The sequence below is a fragment of the Uloborus diversus genome, chromosome 4 (assembly GCF_026930045.1).
Source record: "Uloborus diversus isolate 005 chromosome 4, Udiv.v.3.1, whole genome shotgun sequence".
Lineage (NCBI taxonomy): Eukaryota > Metazoa > Arthropoda > Arachnida > Araneae > Uloboridae > Uloborus > Uloborus diversus.
Genome location: NC_072734.1, coordinates 21,928,648 through 21,944,063, shown reverse-complemented (window position 1 = coordinate 21,944,063; position 15,416 = coordinate 21,928,648). Strand labels below are relative to the sequence as shown.

Below are 15,416 nucleotides of genomic sequence, written 5' to 3'. Positions count from 1 at the left end.
TCGCCTGACTAAAGTCGTTATTTTCCAAAACTTTCAACAAATTTAGATAAACTCTGATAATTTTTTTTTTTACAAGTGGTTAACTCCGATGCAATAGAATTGCTTTTTAAGCGGGCGTGGCAAAATCAAGCAAGTCCACTACTACAGAATTTAAAGTATAAGAAGAGCATAAAACAATGGTGAATTCAAAATTAGTGATGTCCCAGCAGTAAAATCAAATCACAACAAAAGGCGGGTGGTTATTGCGGAAGCAAAAGGATTCTTAAACTTGGATTTTATTTTTGGGATCAATTTGAGTATTAATAGCTTTTACACACACTACTGTTAAACCACTCAAGATTTCTAATGCTCTTTTAGCTGCTGTTACTTTACTGCTGCCCAAGACATTTGTCCATAACTTTTAAAGGTCTGAAATTTGTTAATTTTTTCCCCCATGACCCATACGAACCCTGTAAGCTGCTCTGATGAAATATTTGTTTTAGTGAAATACAAAACAGCTATAATGACCTAGTAGGAATTGATAGTTTTGCAAAGTTTACATAAAAGAAAACCATAAAGATTTTTTTGTAGGTCTGACGTTGGAAGTCGATGATACAAATTTAAAAATACTGTTTAATTTTCAAGAACAAATAGACTTTTTATTGGCCTGGTGCAGATGATGTTGGAATCATTACCGAGGCTGAAGCGATAATGGTTCTTCCTTAGCCAAAGTTACATAGACACAGCCATTTAGGGTTTGCAAATTCTTTTTTCAAATTGTAGTTTTGGCTAATTCAGAAGATTCAGAATTTTTCAAAACACTCTTCAGACATTATATTAGTTTTAAACATAAGTAATTAATACTTAATACAAATGTAGACATTTAAACTATTTTAAAAACAAAAACTATTGAAAGAAAACTTACTGAAAAAAATCATATTTTATTTGTTTTTTGGTGCTTACATACAAATACAGTCATATGAAAAACACAGGGAAACGATATGACATAAATTATTCATGTAGACACCGGAAGTGTTTGCACAGCAATAGATTCAGGTGACTAAATTTAAGAAATATTTCTGTTATAATAAAATTACATACATAATTTTCAAATGGGACATATCTCAGACAAACAGACGAGTTGCACTTACATCAAAATTTGAGCCATGTGATTTTCCTATGACTGCCAATAACACTATTCCGGAGAAGAAAAAAAAAAGGAACTTTTCTACAAAATGTTTCACATTAATATTAATAATTATCAGCTTGAAAAATACAGTACAGTAAATAATATATCAACATGCTCTACAAGCACTTCCCGAATTTTTTTCCATATACTGAAATAACGATGTTGCACTGATCATCCCAGTCACATCTTTTGAAAACAGAAGCATGGAAGTAGGGATCACTTTCACACTGCCAAGAGGCAATTGCGATGGTTTCGCTCCTCTGGAACAGTAAAGACATGATTTAGTGATCCTTATTTGCCTTTCCTGAAAGCATCCTCAATTGCTTCTTGACTGGCTTCTTCAAAGTCACAGGCCTGGACATATTTATATACACCCACTAGCGCCTTCTTCAAAGCGTCATAGCTACTAGAGTACAACATTTTTTGTTTGATCTTGGAGCTTTCTGGGCACCTGTAAAATAAGAGTCATGAGTCACAATATAATGCAACAACCCCATATGCACAAACTTAAAAACAAATTTCAGATGATACTTTGATTAAATGGAATTTAATCAAAGAATGTATTTTTCCAATAAAAATGATTCAAGTCCTGCCTGCATCTGAAAAAGTGCAAAAATGACCAAGTGTGAAAAATTCAGGGGTCATAATCAAAGCTGTGTTATAGTTGACCAGTTTCAGTTTTCTCCCACAGTTTTCAGAATGGGGAGGGGGGAGGGATTTACAGCAGTTTAAAACAGTTTGCCATTTTGGTTAACTTTCTTTTAAAAAGTTAAAATTTAAGTGTTACATTCATGTAAATAGAGTTCTAAAACTAATTAAAATAAATTTTCAACAATAGCAGCCTTTCATTCTAAGTTGCAACAGTACCCTGATTTTAGACACCCTTTCACAATTGAAGGTTTTCTGAATGAAAAAGGCAGTAATGTATGATTTTATGCCCATGAAATGTAATTTAAAACCGATTTATCGGTTATTTGACTGCCCACAATGTGATCAATTACGAGTTTAAAAAAGTCGCACATACTTTCATTATGTACCAGCATAGTGAGATAAAAATATAAAATATCTGCACACATAGCTCACAACTATCTACAGGAATGAAAATGCAGTAGGTATGTAAAATTTTTAGTAAGAAAATGTCTTTTGAATTCAATCATTTATTTGTGAAAGCAATAATGAAAATTTCACTGATTTATCCTCAAATTTTGAAGATAAGTGTTACACACATCTACAGCAAATGTATCTACACACCATCAAATGTATCACGCATGGCATACATCTATATTATCTAGCTATGACAGGGATCAAAGTGACCAACTGACAAAATATAGGACATTTTTTGGAAAACAATATAGGACATATTTAAGAAATATAGGATGCCAAAAAAATGATTAAATTTCGCATACACTTCATAAAAAAGTTACCTTTTAGTGCCACTGATAAAAAAGTATGTATACAAAAATTGTTGCCATATTGATTCTTAACTGTCCGAATATGAAAATTTAAATTTCTCACACATAAAAAAATAAAAACAATGATATTATGGGAAATAACAATTTATTTCAATAAAAAATCAAAATGGTTTAGCAACAAATTACATAGGACTGCGTGACTTTTTTAAAGCAGGTTTTAATTTTTTTTTTATTAACAGCGCCTATTACGGCTTGCCCAGCCTCGATGTCAATTATGCATTTACATTTGAGTCCTAATGTTTAATTTCGTATTCCCCTTTTTTTCCTTCTTATTTCTTCCAAAGGTTTTTTTTTTCTTTCTGTTCCTTATATTTCAAGTGTGCTGCTTTGCACAACTGTGTAATATTTTAAAATTTACATCTACCTTTTCTAGTGTTTTACCAAGTTTTTTTATCACTATGAGAGCAACAATTGTGTCTAAACTCATGTTTGGTTTGTCACTAGCCACAATTCTTTTATTAAGCCTCTCCTTTTGGCCATAAGAGAAATTCAGGACAGCCTTAACAAGTTTGGTCAAGTTAGGTTAGTGCAGCTTTTCATCCTGCAGGTTTAAAGATAAAATTCCAATACTTATTGACGGGGTTATCTGCTACATTCTTAGGAATATCTTCGTCATTAATGTACATTAGGGTGTATCCACAAAAAAAATAAAAAATTCTCAACTTACACACCCTTTTATATTTTTCCTCTTCGTAAATTTTCACCAGTTTTTCTTTAAGAGCTTGTTTTTTCATGAAGCATGGCATAACTGTCAATGAAATGTCACATAACTTGTTATGCATAAGGTGTAGAGTTCTTCTGGGGTACCAAAAATATAGGATTTATAGGAAATATAGGATGGTTTTTGACCTTTTTGAAAAATATAGGATTTATAGGAAAAAATAGGACGACTTGGATCCCTGCTATGATGAATAGTCAAATCTCGTTTTAGCGAAGATTTTGGTAATCCAACTTGATAAGGAAACAATGTCAATGTTTACAATACCAGTATTATTATTCAAAGAATGATGGAAAAATACGAGTGCAACAAGAAATTAGCGAATATATTCAGCATTTTATTTTGCTTATGATTGCCAAAATTTAAAGTTTTAAAACAATGAAAAAAAAAACTAAATCACAAGTCCCTAACTTGCAACATTTCTCAACACTTTAGCATGATTTAACCACTAATTGCCCCATTTTTCGATATTCCGTTACCATCCGTTTAGTCGAAACAAATATTCTAGATTGATTCTACTCTGATAGCCGCTTAGTCCTCTGCTATGGAATGCGAGATACATTTAAAATAATAGTAAACACAAAATAAATGCTATCCACATGCCATAGAATCATATGTGCAAGTTTGGCGATGTGTTCAAGACGGAAAATATTAGAGAATGCAAAGAGAAACATATTTAGATCCCAGGATTTAAATCCTGTTTTAAAAGCACCATGGACAATACGGAGACCATACGGTCGAATACCTAAAAGAAATTTAGAGCCCAAATTCTCTTGTAAATCATTAAGTTTAAGGAAAGAAATATTTTCTTTCAGTAACTTTCTACTTACATGAATTTGACCAAAATTAGTTTTGCTAAACTGGAAAAAAAATTTTTTTTGAAACCGATCATAATTTTAAAAGAATCCCAGTGGTGGTTTTCTGCATACAAAAGTAAATTCCCCCCGACATTTCCAGTAAAAAAAAAATTCTGACATTTCCACGTGGGTGGAACCTTGCTATTTCATCTGAGTTTTTTCATTCAAAATGTCAAACAATATAAATCAACCATTAGACTTGTCCCCCCCCCCCCCCCATGTCATCTGGAGAAAAGTTTTTGTAATGGAATTTATGACTTATGATCTGTTGCATTTCTTCAAAATAAATTTCCTTTCTGTAAAGCAGCGGAATTTCTAACAATTAAGAACAAAGCATATGAAAACAGTATAATGAACATATTTAAAAAATATGCAACATCGGTATGCAAGCTTCGTGATACGAGTGTCTGTACAGTGCAGTAATAAAATTCTGGCATGAATACACTCACACTAACTCATACAGCATAATTTGTATACAAATGATTAACACAAAATTGATATTGAATAACGTCGAATAATGAAATATAACGCAATTATCAATTCAAGTTTTAAATAAGTACTGAAAATAAAACATCCTATTCTTTAACAATTGTTGGTGCAAACTAAACCCGGCAGAATCTTAATACTGGTCAGATCTGTGTAAATCTGCCAAAAATCATAAATTTTAATAAAATGAAAAAATAGGGCTACAGCTTAAAGCATATGAGCATAGATCCAAAACTTAAACCTAATGCAGGGTTGCCAACCTGAATTAAACTATTTCAGAACTATCTAAGGTGAATTATAGGAACATTTGTGATTTTCTATAGTATTTGTATTACAACCAGTGGCGGCTCATTGCCTTAATTTAGCGGGTGGGCTCACTGTATAAAGTTTTCTCAATAATATTTATACGGATACCATGGAGAGGATAGTCCTTATTGCAGTTGCTTCATTTCGAACTTTTACTTCAAAGTAGAAAAATTGTTTTAAAAAAATATCCACTTGAGCATTTTTTGAAAATTTAAGGTAAACAACCTAAATTTAAAGACAAGACACCCACCCCATGAAACTAGTATTAAACACATAGCATTAATCAAACTACTACATTACACTCTTGATGCCAACACGAGCACATGATCACACAGAAGCATTAACTTTTGTTTTAGCATGCTTTCTTATATCAAATTACGAAATTGGTAACTATTTTTTTTAGAAGCAGTTTCCTTAATCGTTAGTATATTCTCCATATATCAAAATTACAATTAACTTTAATTTTTATTGTGTGAAACTACATCACAATACCTAGGGGTCATCACATTCATAGCATTTTTTAAAAACTTTCAATAAAATATGTAATTTTTTGAAATCTTTTAGTATGCGCTTACTTATTAACCAATAATTATTTTTCGTGCCCTTTAATAAAATCAAAACCCTGAAGAATATTTAAAATTTTTAAAAGTTTAAATTTTAAGATCTTGAATTCAAACTATGGTTTTCACTATTGCAGAATGCGATAGGAGGAGTTTCTTTTTTCTACTAATGGCTTTTACCGCAACCATAGTTTGAATTCCTGACGTCAAAATTCAAGTGAATGCCTGGGTCTGGATATTATGTGCTGGATACTATTTTCGCGTAAAAAGGATTGTGTAAAGACTTGAAGGTCGTTAATAAATAATTCGATTCCGAGGCACATGGATGCCTGCATTACTGTCAGCTCCGCTTAATCGGGTAAAATCTCTCGGAATCGAATTTATAGATGTAATGTTAGAAATCTCCCCTATAGATGTAATGTTAGAAATCCCCCTTATAGATGTACTGTTAGAGATCCCCCTTAATCGAAATAATTTCTTCGGATAATCGAATAATAGTAATCAGCTTTCACATATTTTTGCTGAAAATTTTTTTTGAATACGTTAAAAATAAATTAAATAAGAGCAATTATTGACGTAAAAGCTTAAAATAGCATTTTTCGGCAAACAACGGCGGCGGGGGGGGGGGGGGGGGGGGGGGGGGGGGGGGGGGGGGGGGGCATTAATTTTCTATCAAAGCATTTCCACTATTCTATCTAGTTTCTTTTATAGTTACCAATGCCATTACCAACAGACAGCCAGTAATAAATTAAAAAACACAACAAACTATTAACATTGCAGAAAACAAGAAGTTGATAATTATTCATTACGTAAAACGCGGTAATTGAATTTAGAAAAGTATTCTCAAAATATCCTGGGCAAGGAATCCACTATTATGGACTTTCTCCAAAAAATATGAACTGAAAAAAGTGTTGAAACAAACATTTAATACCTCAAGTTGTAAGTTGCATATTTATAATTTTCATATGTATTGTTTTTTTTTCTTTTTCTATTACTTAGATATTGATTTATTATTACGTTTTAAGCAAAAGAAAAGATAAATAAAATATCCCCGCTTAATCGAATATTTCTTGGAATCGACAGTACGTCAACAAGCATACTTCATTCAAGCATACGGCAAGTGAAAACAATAAGCAATTCATGATTGCTCAAAAACAGTTCGAAATAGAGAAAAAGTGCACCTAGTGTGAGTGACATAGAGCCAATAACTTTTTAAATAATTAAACTAGAGCGTTGAAACTATTCATAAAGTTTGAAACAATCTGAAGTTTTAAAATAAGCAATAAAAAAATCGAATAGTTTGATCATTTTTGAGGTTATGTGGCCCTACGCCTTTAAGGATTTAAAGCAATGTACCAGATCAAATTGAAATAACTTAGATTTGTTCCGCCTTAGAGTACTACAGAATAGAAAACACATATCGATAGGATATTATCGATAGGATTATACGATTAAAATACTTATTACTTTCGCCGAATATCGAGAACAAAAGAGAAAATTGAATAGATCTCGCCCATCTGAAGTTTTTTGTAAAAGTTTCGGACCAATTCAGAACTTTTCACACTCAAAACCAACTATTTGAAAACAAACTCTTCATTCAGAAATTCCGATGATATTAGTTCCAAACAGTAAAATAAATAAAATTATTCATGCGGTAGAATCGGTGGGAACCCGGTAAATGCCAGTTCCAGATACTAACAGCCATTTAAGATTAAAGACAAATACAAAAGAAGGACGGTGGAAAACGATAGGAGCCCCAAAGCAGAATACTACTAAATTTGCGACGTACGTCGCAGAAGAGATGCCTGAGCTGCAGAACAATTCCGTTCAATCGTGAGAGTAAAAGTCAAACAAATTTTCTGCAGAAACTGTAGATTTTCTGCAAATATCTCCCATAACTCGAAAGAACATTTTGACCAAAATCTGCAGGTTTCTTTAAATTAGAAAAAAATCTAAATTTCTCAGAAATTACGATAATTTGGCGGAAAGTTTGCGAAAACTGTTGAAGTACTTTGAACTAGAAGAAATCTAGAATTTGTGCAAAGTTCTATGTTGAGTTGGAAGATATGTGTCAAAATTCAGCAGTTTCTGCAGATATTTCATATTCTTTCATACTCTGAATTGTTTTATTATTTGCTACTCTAACTCAACTCATTTTATTTATTATTTTAATAATTTATTTATTAATTAACATTATTTAAGTTCTCCTTCATGCCTTGTAAAATTAACCAAAAAAACGTGGTTCGACACCTAGGTTTGGATTTTTATAAAATATTGTATCTTTGCTCTTTCAATGCATTTTAGAAAGCATATAATTTTTTTTTTTTTGAGAATCTCAATCAGTTTAGGTTTCACAGAAATGCATAGCAACAATGAAGTTTAAAAACCTCTTGTATAAAAGGATTTTGATTTAGGGCTCCCGATTTGTGGAAAAGGTCACTTTGGTTGCTTGTGTATACAATGCTTTAAGTATTTGCAGAACAATTTTGGTGAAGTGATTTTGCGTTGCAGAACATGGTTAAGTGTTTTGCTTTGGGGGATAGGAGCACTTCTTTGGGGGATAGGAGCACTTCCTTTCATTCAGTGGGCTGGCAATTGTTTGCCCTTTTTCGAGCTGATGTTTCGTACAAGTGACGAGTGTCAAATCCTTCCTCACCTGCTATTGCCCTTCTCTATTTTTCGGAGGACTAGGGAACTGGAGCCCATGCAGCAGAAATCGGAATGACACGGACTTGCCGTTTTGGTGTCTGGTTGAATCGTCATGATTGGTTAGGAGCGGAGGTGTGGCAAGTCAGTCGAGGGGCAAACCAGTCGCAGCCCTAAGAATCATCTTCAGAGCTTGTAAGCACAAACGCTAACAGATGGAAAACTTTTCACATTTTAGAAGCGATGAGCAGAGTGTTAGAGATTTAAAATGTGTTTCATGTCCCCAATTTGTCTTTTTTTTTTAAATTTTTGGCGAAATACTAAACGTTATTTTGACATGATCTATTTGGCTGTGTACAATTTTTCTGGGTGGGCCTAGCCCACCCGGCCCATAGTGACGAGCCGCCACTGATTACACCATAGATAATTCATTATACAAACTATGCAAGAGCTGCATATTTAAAAAAGTGATTCATAGTACAAAACTGGACTGACATTACAAGCAAAAAATGCTGTAGAAAAATTATACAAAAACTGCTTATAAAATACAAAAAAATATATCAAAACATTTTCCCTATAGCTTTTAACCAATAATCAGTGTAAAAAAGTGAAAAATTAGAGACGCACCGAGTACCAATTATGTCTTAAGAACCACCGACATACAGTCTTGCATAATATAGACGAACGCGCGAACGGTGTTCGCAGAAAATTTTTGGCTCTGCAAAAAAAATTTTTCAAACTGCTAACGTTGACTTAAAAAAAAAAATAAAAAATTTAAGAGAATTTAAGAAAATCCCAGAGTTTATTTCTGTTAAAGCCTTTCTCCAAAAGCTTTTTAAAGCACATGTGTAAAAAAATAATGGTTTTGGCAGTTTTCTTCAGTTGGTGAAAAATAAGCAAACTATATGTTATTGTAAAAAAAAAATTAAATGATTTAAAGCACTTTTTTTTGTCTCTTTCATATTAGAATATAAATTTAATTTTTTATTCAAGGGTGAGTTATGCAAAATAATTATTTGCAGAAAATTTTCCAGCTAGGATTTGTGTTCGCAGAAAGCTTTTCATTTTATCTAGGTCTGCCGACATACACAACGAATTTTGAACTCATTAAAATTGTAGTATAGACCTCAATATCTAAATAATAGTTTAAAAAATTCCCGCAGAAATTTAATTATGCATTATTTAAAAAATTTTGTTAGTGTCAATAATTTTACAAATAACTTATTTTTTAAATTAAAAATAAACAAATACATAAGAGATAATTTGTCCAACTTGATCAATCCCATCAATCTATACTTCTAGTCCACCAAATGTAAATTTTTAAACACTAATGAAACATTAAAAGCGCAAATATGCAGGTGCACTGCAGCACGTGTTTCTGCACTACAAGGAGTTTTTCAGTGCATAAAATGCAAGCTAATGAATGTAGAAAAATCCGACTTTTGTCAGAGATGTCTTTAAACCATAAGCTCACATTTTGTGCATTGAAAAAAGCATTACTTCTACAGGGTGGCGACAGGAACTGTGAAAAAAAGTTCCGACTTTTCCCTGATCAAGTTCACCAAATTTCCCCGATTTATGTTACCAATGATAATGGTTTCCTTTCTTTGCTCTACTTGAAATCCATTGTATGTTTGTATAAAATGCAGTATTTTAAACGTTTCAAGTTGTGTCAAGTTGATGAACTAAAGATACATTTTAAAAAGATCCTACTTTTTTAACAAAGCGGTAAAAAAAAACCATATCAAGTTAATTTTTTTGGGAAAAAAAAATTACAAAACAGTATATTAAATTTTTCTACATGAAAAGATTATAGAAAATTTTAAAAAAGTACTTTACTTCTAGAAACCACTTAGCATAAGAATGTATTAGAAGAAACTATTAAAATCACTCTTAAAAACATATGTGTATTTATGGTAGAACGAAGAAGTAATTGAAATTATTTAACTAAATTTTCAAACAGTTTAATAATTGTTGCAAGAATAACAAGCAATAGTGAAAGAATGGAAGTAATACAGTTACTCTTATATAACTAATAGACATTTATGCAAAACAGATGAAACGTTTTGACATCCATTCATAGGGAGCTTTTCTCCAATCAAGAATATAGATTTTAATGAATGAATACAGCATTTTAACAATAAAAAATAAAGATATTTATTAAGTACACAAGTTAACTATTTCAAATGATTTAAGTATGTAACGAAAAAATCTTAGAGATTGCTTTTGTAAGAAACAATTTTGAAATGCAAGAAAAAAAAAGCAATTAGTTAACTTCAAAATATCTAAAAGAAGAATACAACTTGGTTACAAAATAAAAGAATTATTCAAGTCTGAACAAAAGAAAACCTTCATAATCTGCGGCGACAGCAAATAGTATAGTGACAAAAAACAATTTATCAGTATTAAATCAAAAACCAAAGATTTCTTCTTGAAATCGTGATTACAATACGCTAATCACTTCGAGACAATGGAATAAAGGCAAAAGAGCTAAGGCATTAATGAAGGCTTCCTTTTTGCCAGTATGGTTGCTTATTTTATGTCGCATTGAAAGCATGAAAGGAAATTTCAAGCTAGGTAAAATAAACAACCTAACAGACATAGAAGCAAATCTTAAGAAATTCATCCTGAGGTTAATAAGTAAGATTCATTTCTGTGAGGTTGAGGAAAAGAGATTTAAAATTATGCGGCAGTATATAATAGCAACGCATTAATTTTCCTTTTTTTTAAAACAGATAATTGGCAGAAAATGCGTAGGGAATTTGGATACTTAATTTTGTAAAGCAAAAAAAAAATTTTTTCTTCATAAAATTAATTTTCCGATTTTTTGTTATTTTTTCGAAATTCCCTGATTACTAAAGTTCCGACTTTTCCCTGATCTGTCGCCACCCTGTTCTAATGCCAAAACGGCAGTGTTCCTGCAAATTTGTGCTTTAAACATTGTTTTATTTTTTAAGAAAAGGTATTTTTATCCTTCTTATAAATAATTTTGTTTGTGGCAAAAATCTATTTAATAATATAATAAAAATTTTATATATTTTCTGTACTTTCCTTTTTTGCTTCATTTTTAATAAGTTTCATTAATTTTGGGGCATTAAAATATAAGATTTAATCCATTGAAGCATAAACAAACTTCATTATTCTCAAAATTTGAATTGCATTTTTAAATTGTAAATGATTGCAGTATATTATATGCTTGCATTTTTTTATTAATTGTAAAGAAATCTGCTTTGAACAATATTCGATTTTTTACAACTACTCTGTATTGGCCAAGTATCTGATCAAAATCTCGCCGAGTATAGAGTAGTTACTGAATACATCTAGAGAAAAAAATCTTACAAATTTACACACGTTTGCTTTGTTATATTTCTGTACAGTACCAAAAAAGTTTGATATTAACAGTTTTATTGTCTCTTTTTTTGTTATTAATTAAGGAATGTGGGGTCTGAAAAACATCATTTGCATCCATGACAGTTTGGCAGTTCAAAATAGTTTGAAGTTTTTCTGCACTTTAGAAGCGAAGTAAATTGAGGGCTATTTAACTTCAAATTTGTAGGGATGGTGGTAGGCTACTCTTCACTTTTTTTCTCCCTTTACTTTCAGCTACAATATCATCGGAAGTATATCTCTGAAATAATCTTTCTCCAACAAATACATAATTTTTAAATGCTCCTCTACTCCAAATTTCAAAAAAAAAAAAAAAAACCTCACTTTCTCATGATTTATGTCTTATCTAACTTTTGTTTGAATTCAAAATGAAAATTTATTTTTTCCTAAAATAGAATAATCTTTTTTGAATTGGAAATCAGACATTTTATGAATTACAAAAATATTGCTCGCTTAAAGTGGGGTTTGCTCGTTAAAAGAATTTTGTTCCCATCCACTTATCGCACCAACCAACTCTTGGATTACTTCTCTAAATCCGAGTTCTCGTTAAAACATGGTTTGCTATTAGCGAGTTCGACTGTAATGTGTTTTCCTTTCTTTAAGTATTACACAAAAGTTTCATTCTTTCACAAAATCCTGAAAATCCAAATAAATGATCATTAAATATTCATAACTCGTCATGCAACGATTAATTTTGAGCCCTAAGGTTAACTTGTTACATAGCACCAATTTATAGCTCTCAGGTTCTTCCCCAATTCAATGATCCACATTATCAAGATTAAAATTATGTACATCACATGAAGTTATCTTCTATGAGGGAAATTTATAAGGTATGTTTTACTCCATTTTGAAAAATTCAAATAAAGTACATTTTTAATAAATAAAGATTATGGAAAATTTCATTTACATTAATTAAAAGTATTAACAAATATAAGACAATTTTTGCTCACCATGTCATCAGAACAAGCCTATCTACAGACATAGATGATTTTTCCTGGCCTCCACTTTCAACAGGAATGTTAGCTGGAAAGTCAAACACACAGTATCGACATTCATTCTTGTATTTCTGCAATTGCTCAAGGAATTCACTGTAAGTGGCTTCTCGTGGCCCAGTAACTTCAACATCAATCACTTTTTCATCTTTAATATGGTAAATGATATATCTGTATTTTTTGTCTTTCTTAACTTCTTCATATACAGTTTTTAGCAGCTGTAGATACGGTTACTCCAGAAGACTGAAATAAAAATTATAGAATGAAAAACAGGAACATAGACTGGATAACTCTTTCTTTTCAAAATGTTAGTTCATAACACCACTGAAATTGGTGTACCTGCAGTACACCAAATTTCGTTTATCCAGATTAACTGGGCCAAAAAACAAGCCTGTGCAGTGTGCATTGAAGCAGACTTGCCATTTTTTATAAGACTAGCTGCATTGCCCGGTCTACTTTAATAATAAAAGTTTTGTCAAGCAATGTACATTTAACAATCAGGCTTGAATAAAAGAAATAAAATCATGCAAAACCTAGTTTATCATAGTCACTTGTGGGGGAAAAAAGCATAATTTAAAGAGCACAATAGCAACAAAAAATATTAGACATGTTTTGATAGCATACGGACACTGGTCGGTAGCTCATAGTGTCACCGAGGCCCCCCCCCCCCCCCAAAAAAAAAGGTTAAATATTTTATGTAAATATGAAATTTAAATTATTTTCAGAAATAACTCTTTTCGTGACGTAACAAAAGTTTGAAAGACAAATATAAACTGCAAACCAATTTTATGCAAAATTTTGCCCTAGATGGCATATATAACCTCCCCTCTTCCTACAATATTGATCATCATATTTTTCTTAATGTTTTAGATATATTGGTGGAAGTTTTGAGAATGGAAAGGGAGGGGAGATTTCATTGTTATTTCCTTTTCAATTATGATCTAAACTTTGATGTATCTTAATCTTACATTAAAGTACTAAATGACAATGTCATGTATCCGAGTATCAGCACTTTGCCTCGAATTCGTTCAATTTGCTAACAGCATAAAGATATTATATGAGGATTATTCTTTCTTTTCTATTTATAATTCACCCACAAGACACTTAATGTCTCATTTTTCTTTCGGTATATTTTAAACTTTTAAATAACAAATTTTTCTAGTTGAATTCTATATATAAACAGACTTAGATAAAATGAAAAGCTTTCTGCAAACACAAATCCTAACTGGGAAATTTTCTGCAAATAATTATTTTGCCTAATTCAACCTTGTGAATAAAGAATTAAATTTATATTCAAATATGAAAGAGACAAAAAAAGTGCTTTAAATCATTTAATTTTTTTTACAATTACATATTTATAGTTCTTATTTTCCAACAACTGAAGAAAACTGCCAAACCCATTAATTTTTTCAAACATGTGCTTTAAAAAGGCTTTTGGAAAAAGGCTTTAAACAGAAATAAACTGGGATTGTTTTAAAATTCTCTTTAAAAAATTTTTCATTAACGCTAGCAGTTTGAAAAATTTCTGCAAACGCCGTTCGCCGCGCGTTTGTCTATATTATGCACAGGGTTCATACTCCATTTGGATGAAAAAATTCCATGACTTTTCCATGACTTCAATAAAAATTTTCATGACCTTGTTCACGAAGAGAACAGCACTATTTAATCTCAAACTTGCTAATTTTTGGATATGAGCTTTAGCAAAACGTCTACATGAATGCCACAGCCTCATTGAAGCACTTACTCGTAATGTAAAAAATATAAGTACACTTAAAAAACTATTCTTATTTATCTTCATCATTTAAATTTAAGTGAAGTAAAAATGCAATAAAACAAAAATTATGATGCTTAAATGTCTATCTCTTTTATAAACAAGTAGAATGATAGCAGGGGTCTGGCCAGAGGATATTTGGTCCGTTAACGGACCCTTCACAAAAATCCGATCAACCAAAACGATCAACCAAAATGGACCTTTCACAAAATCCCGATCAAACAAAACAGACCCTTCACAAAATTCTGATAAACAAGATCTGATCTTTCACAAATTGTTAATTGAAAGAGCAAATCTGAAAGCAAAACAATGCATGTTTCTGTGTATAAACCGATAATTTTTGGAACCTTTTTTGAAGTCAAATTAGAGGGATCAGCTTATACAAAAATCGGCTAATTTTGAAAGAAAAAAATGGGCGCTCTTGCTATGCTGCTCTTGCTATGCTCCTGCAAGCGATAAATAATTGCTACTGCCAAATAAATATAATGGTTGTTTGTTTTATCACAGCTAATTAGCAACGGTGTTGTTGTAAACTTTTCTGAAAAGGCATTGGTAAGCAATTTTCTCCCAGCTCATGATTTAATAAACAATAATAATATATATCTGCAAAATGAACTTAGAACTGCAAAAGGATAGTAAGGGTGGGGAAAAAATATGATCGCTTCAGATCGTTCAGATAGGGTTACCAACTTCAAAATTATCACCACTTAGCATTTGGCATTGAACCTTTATAAGTTGAACCTTTATAATGACTTGATTAGAAAATATTCTCATTTTACTAGCTTGTCAATATTTGCGTTTTTACAGTGCCAGTGCGGTGCGATGTTTAATTGTTATTTTGGGAGAAAATTATATGGGTTTTGATTTTTCGATGCTAACAAGGATGATTAACTTTAAATAAACTCTTTTAATTACCGTTTTTTTTCTTTAGATGTCTACATTTTGAAAAATGCAATCCTTTAAATCTGATATGAGAGTCATATTTTGTTCTTTTTTTCGAGCTAACTTCGCTTTATTAGGATGCAAATAAATGAAAAGTCTCTTTATTTCTAT

At 31.3% G+C, this 15,416-nt stretch overlaps 1 protein-coding gene across 1 annotated transcript; it reads right to left on the bottom strand.

The window, feature by feature from the left end:
* Positions 1-900: 900 nt before the first annotated feature.
* LOC129221335 (cofilin/actin-depolymerizing factor homolog) lies at positions 901-12,804 on the bottom strand (the record flags this gene model as incomplete). Its single annotated transcript, XM_054855801.1, is given in 2 exon segments — positions 901-1,619; positions 12,551-12,804. Coding segments are annotated over 2 exon segments (414 nt in total), but the record flags the coding sequence as incomplete, so codon positions are not given.
* Between the last annotated feature and the right edge of the window lie 2,612 nt (positions 12,805-15,416).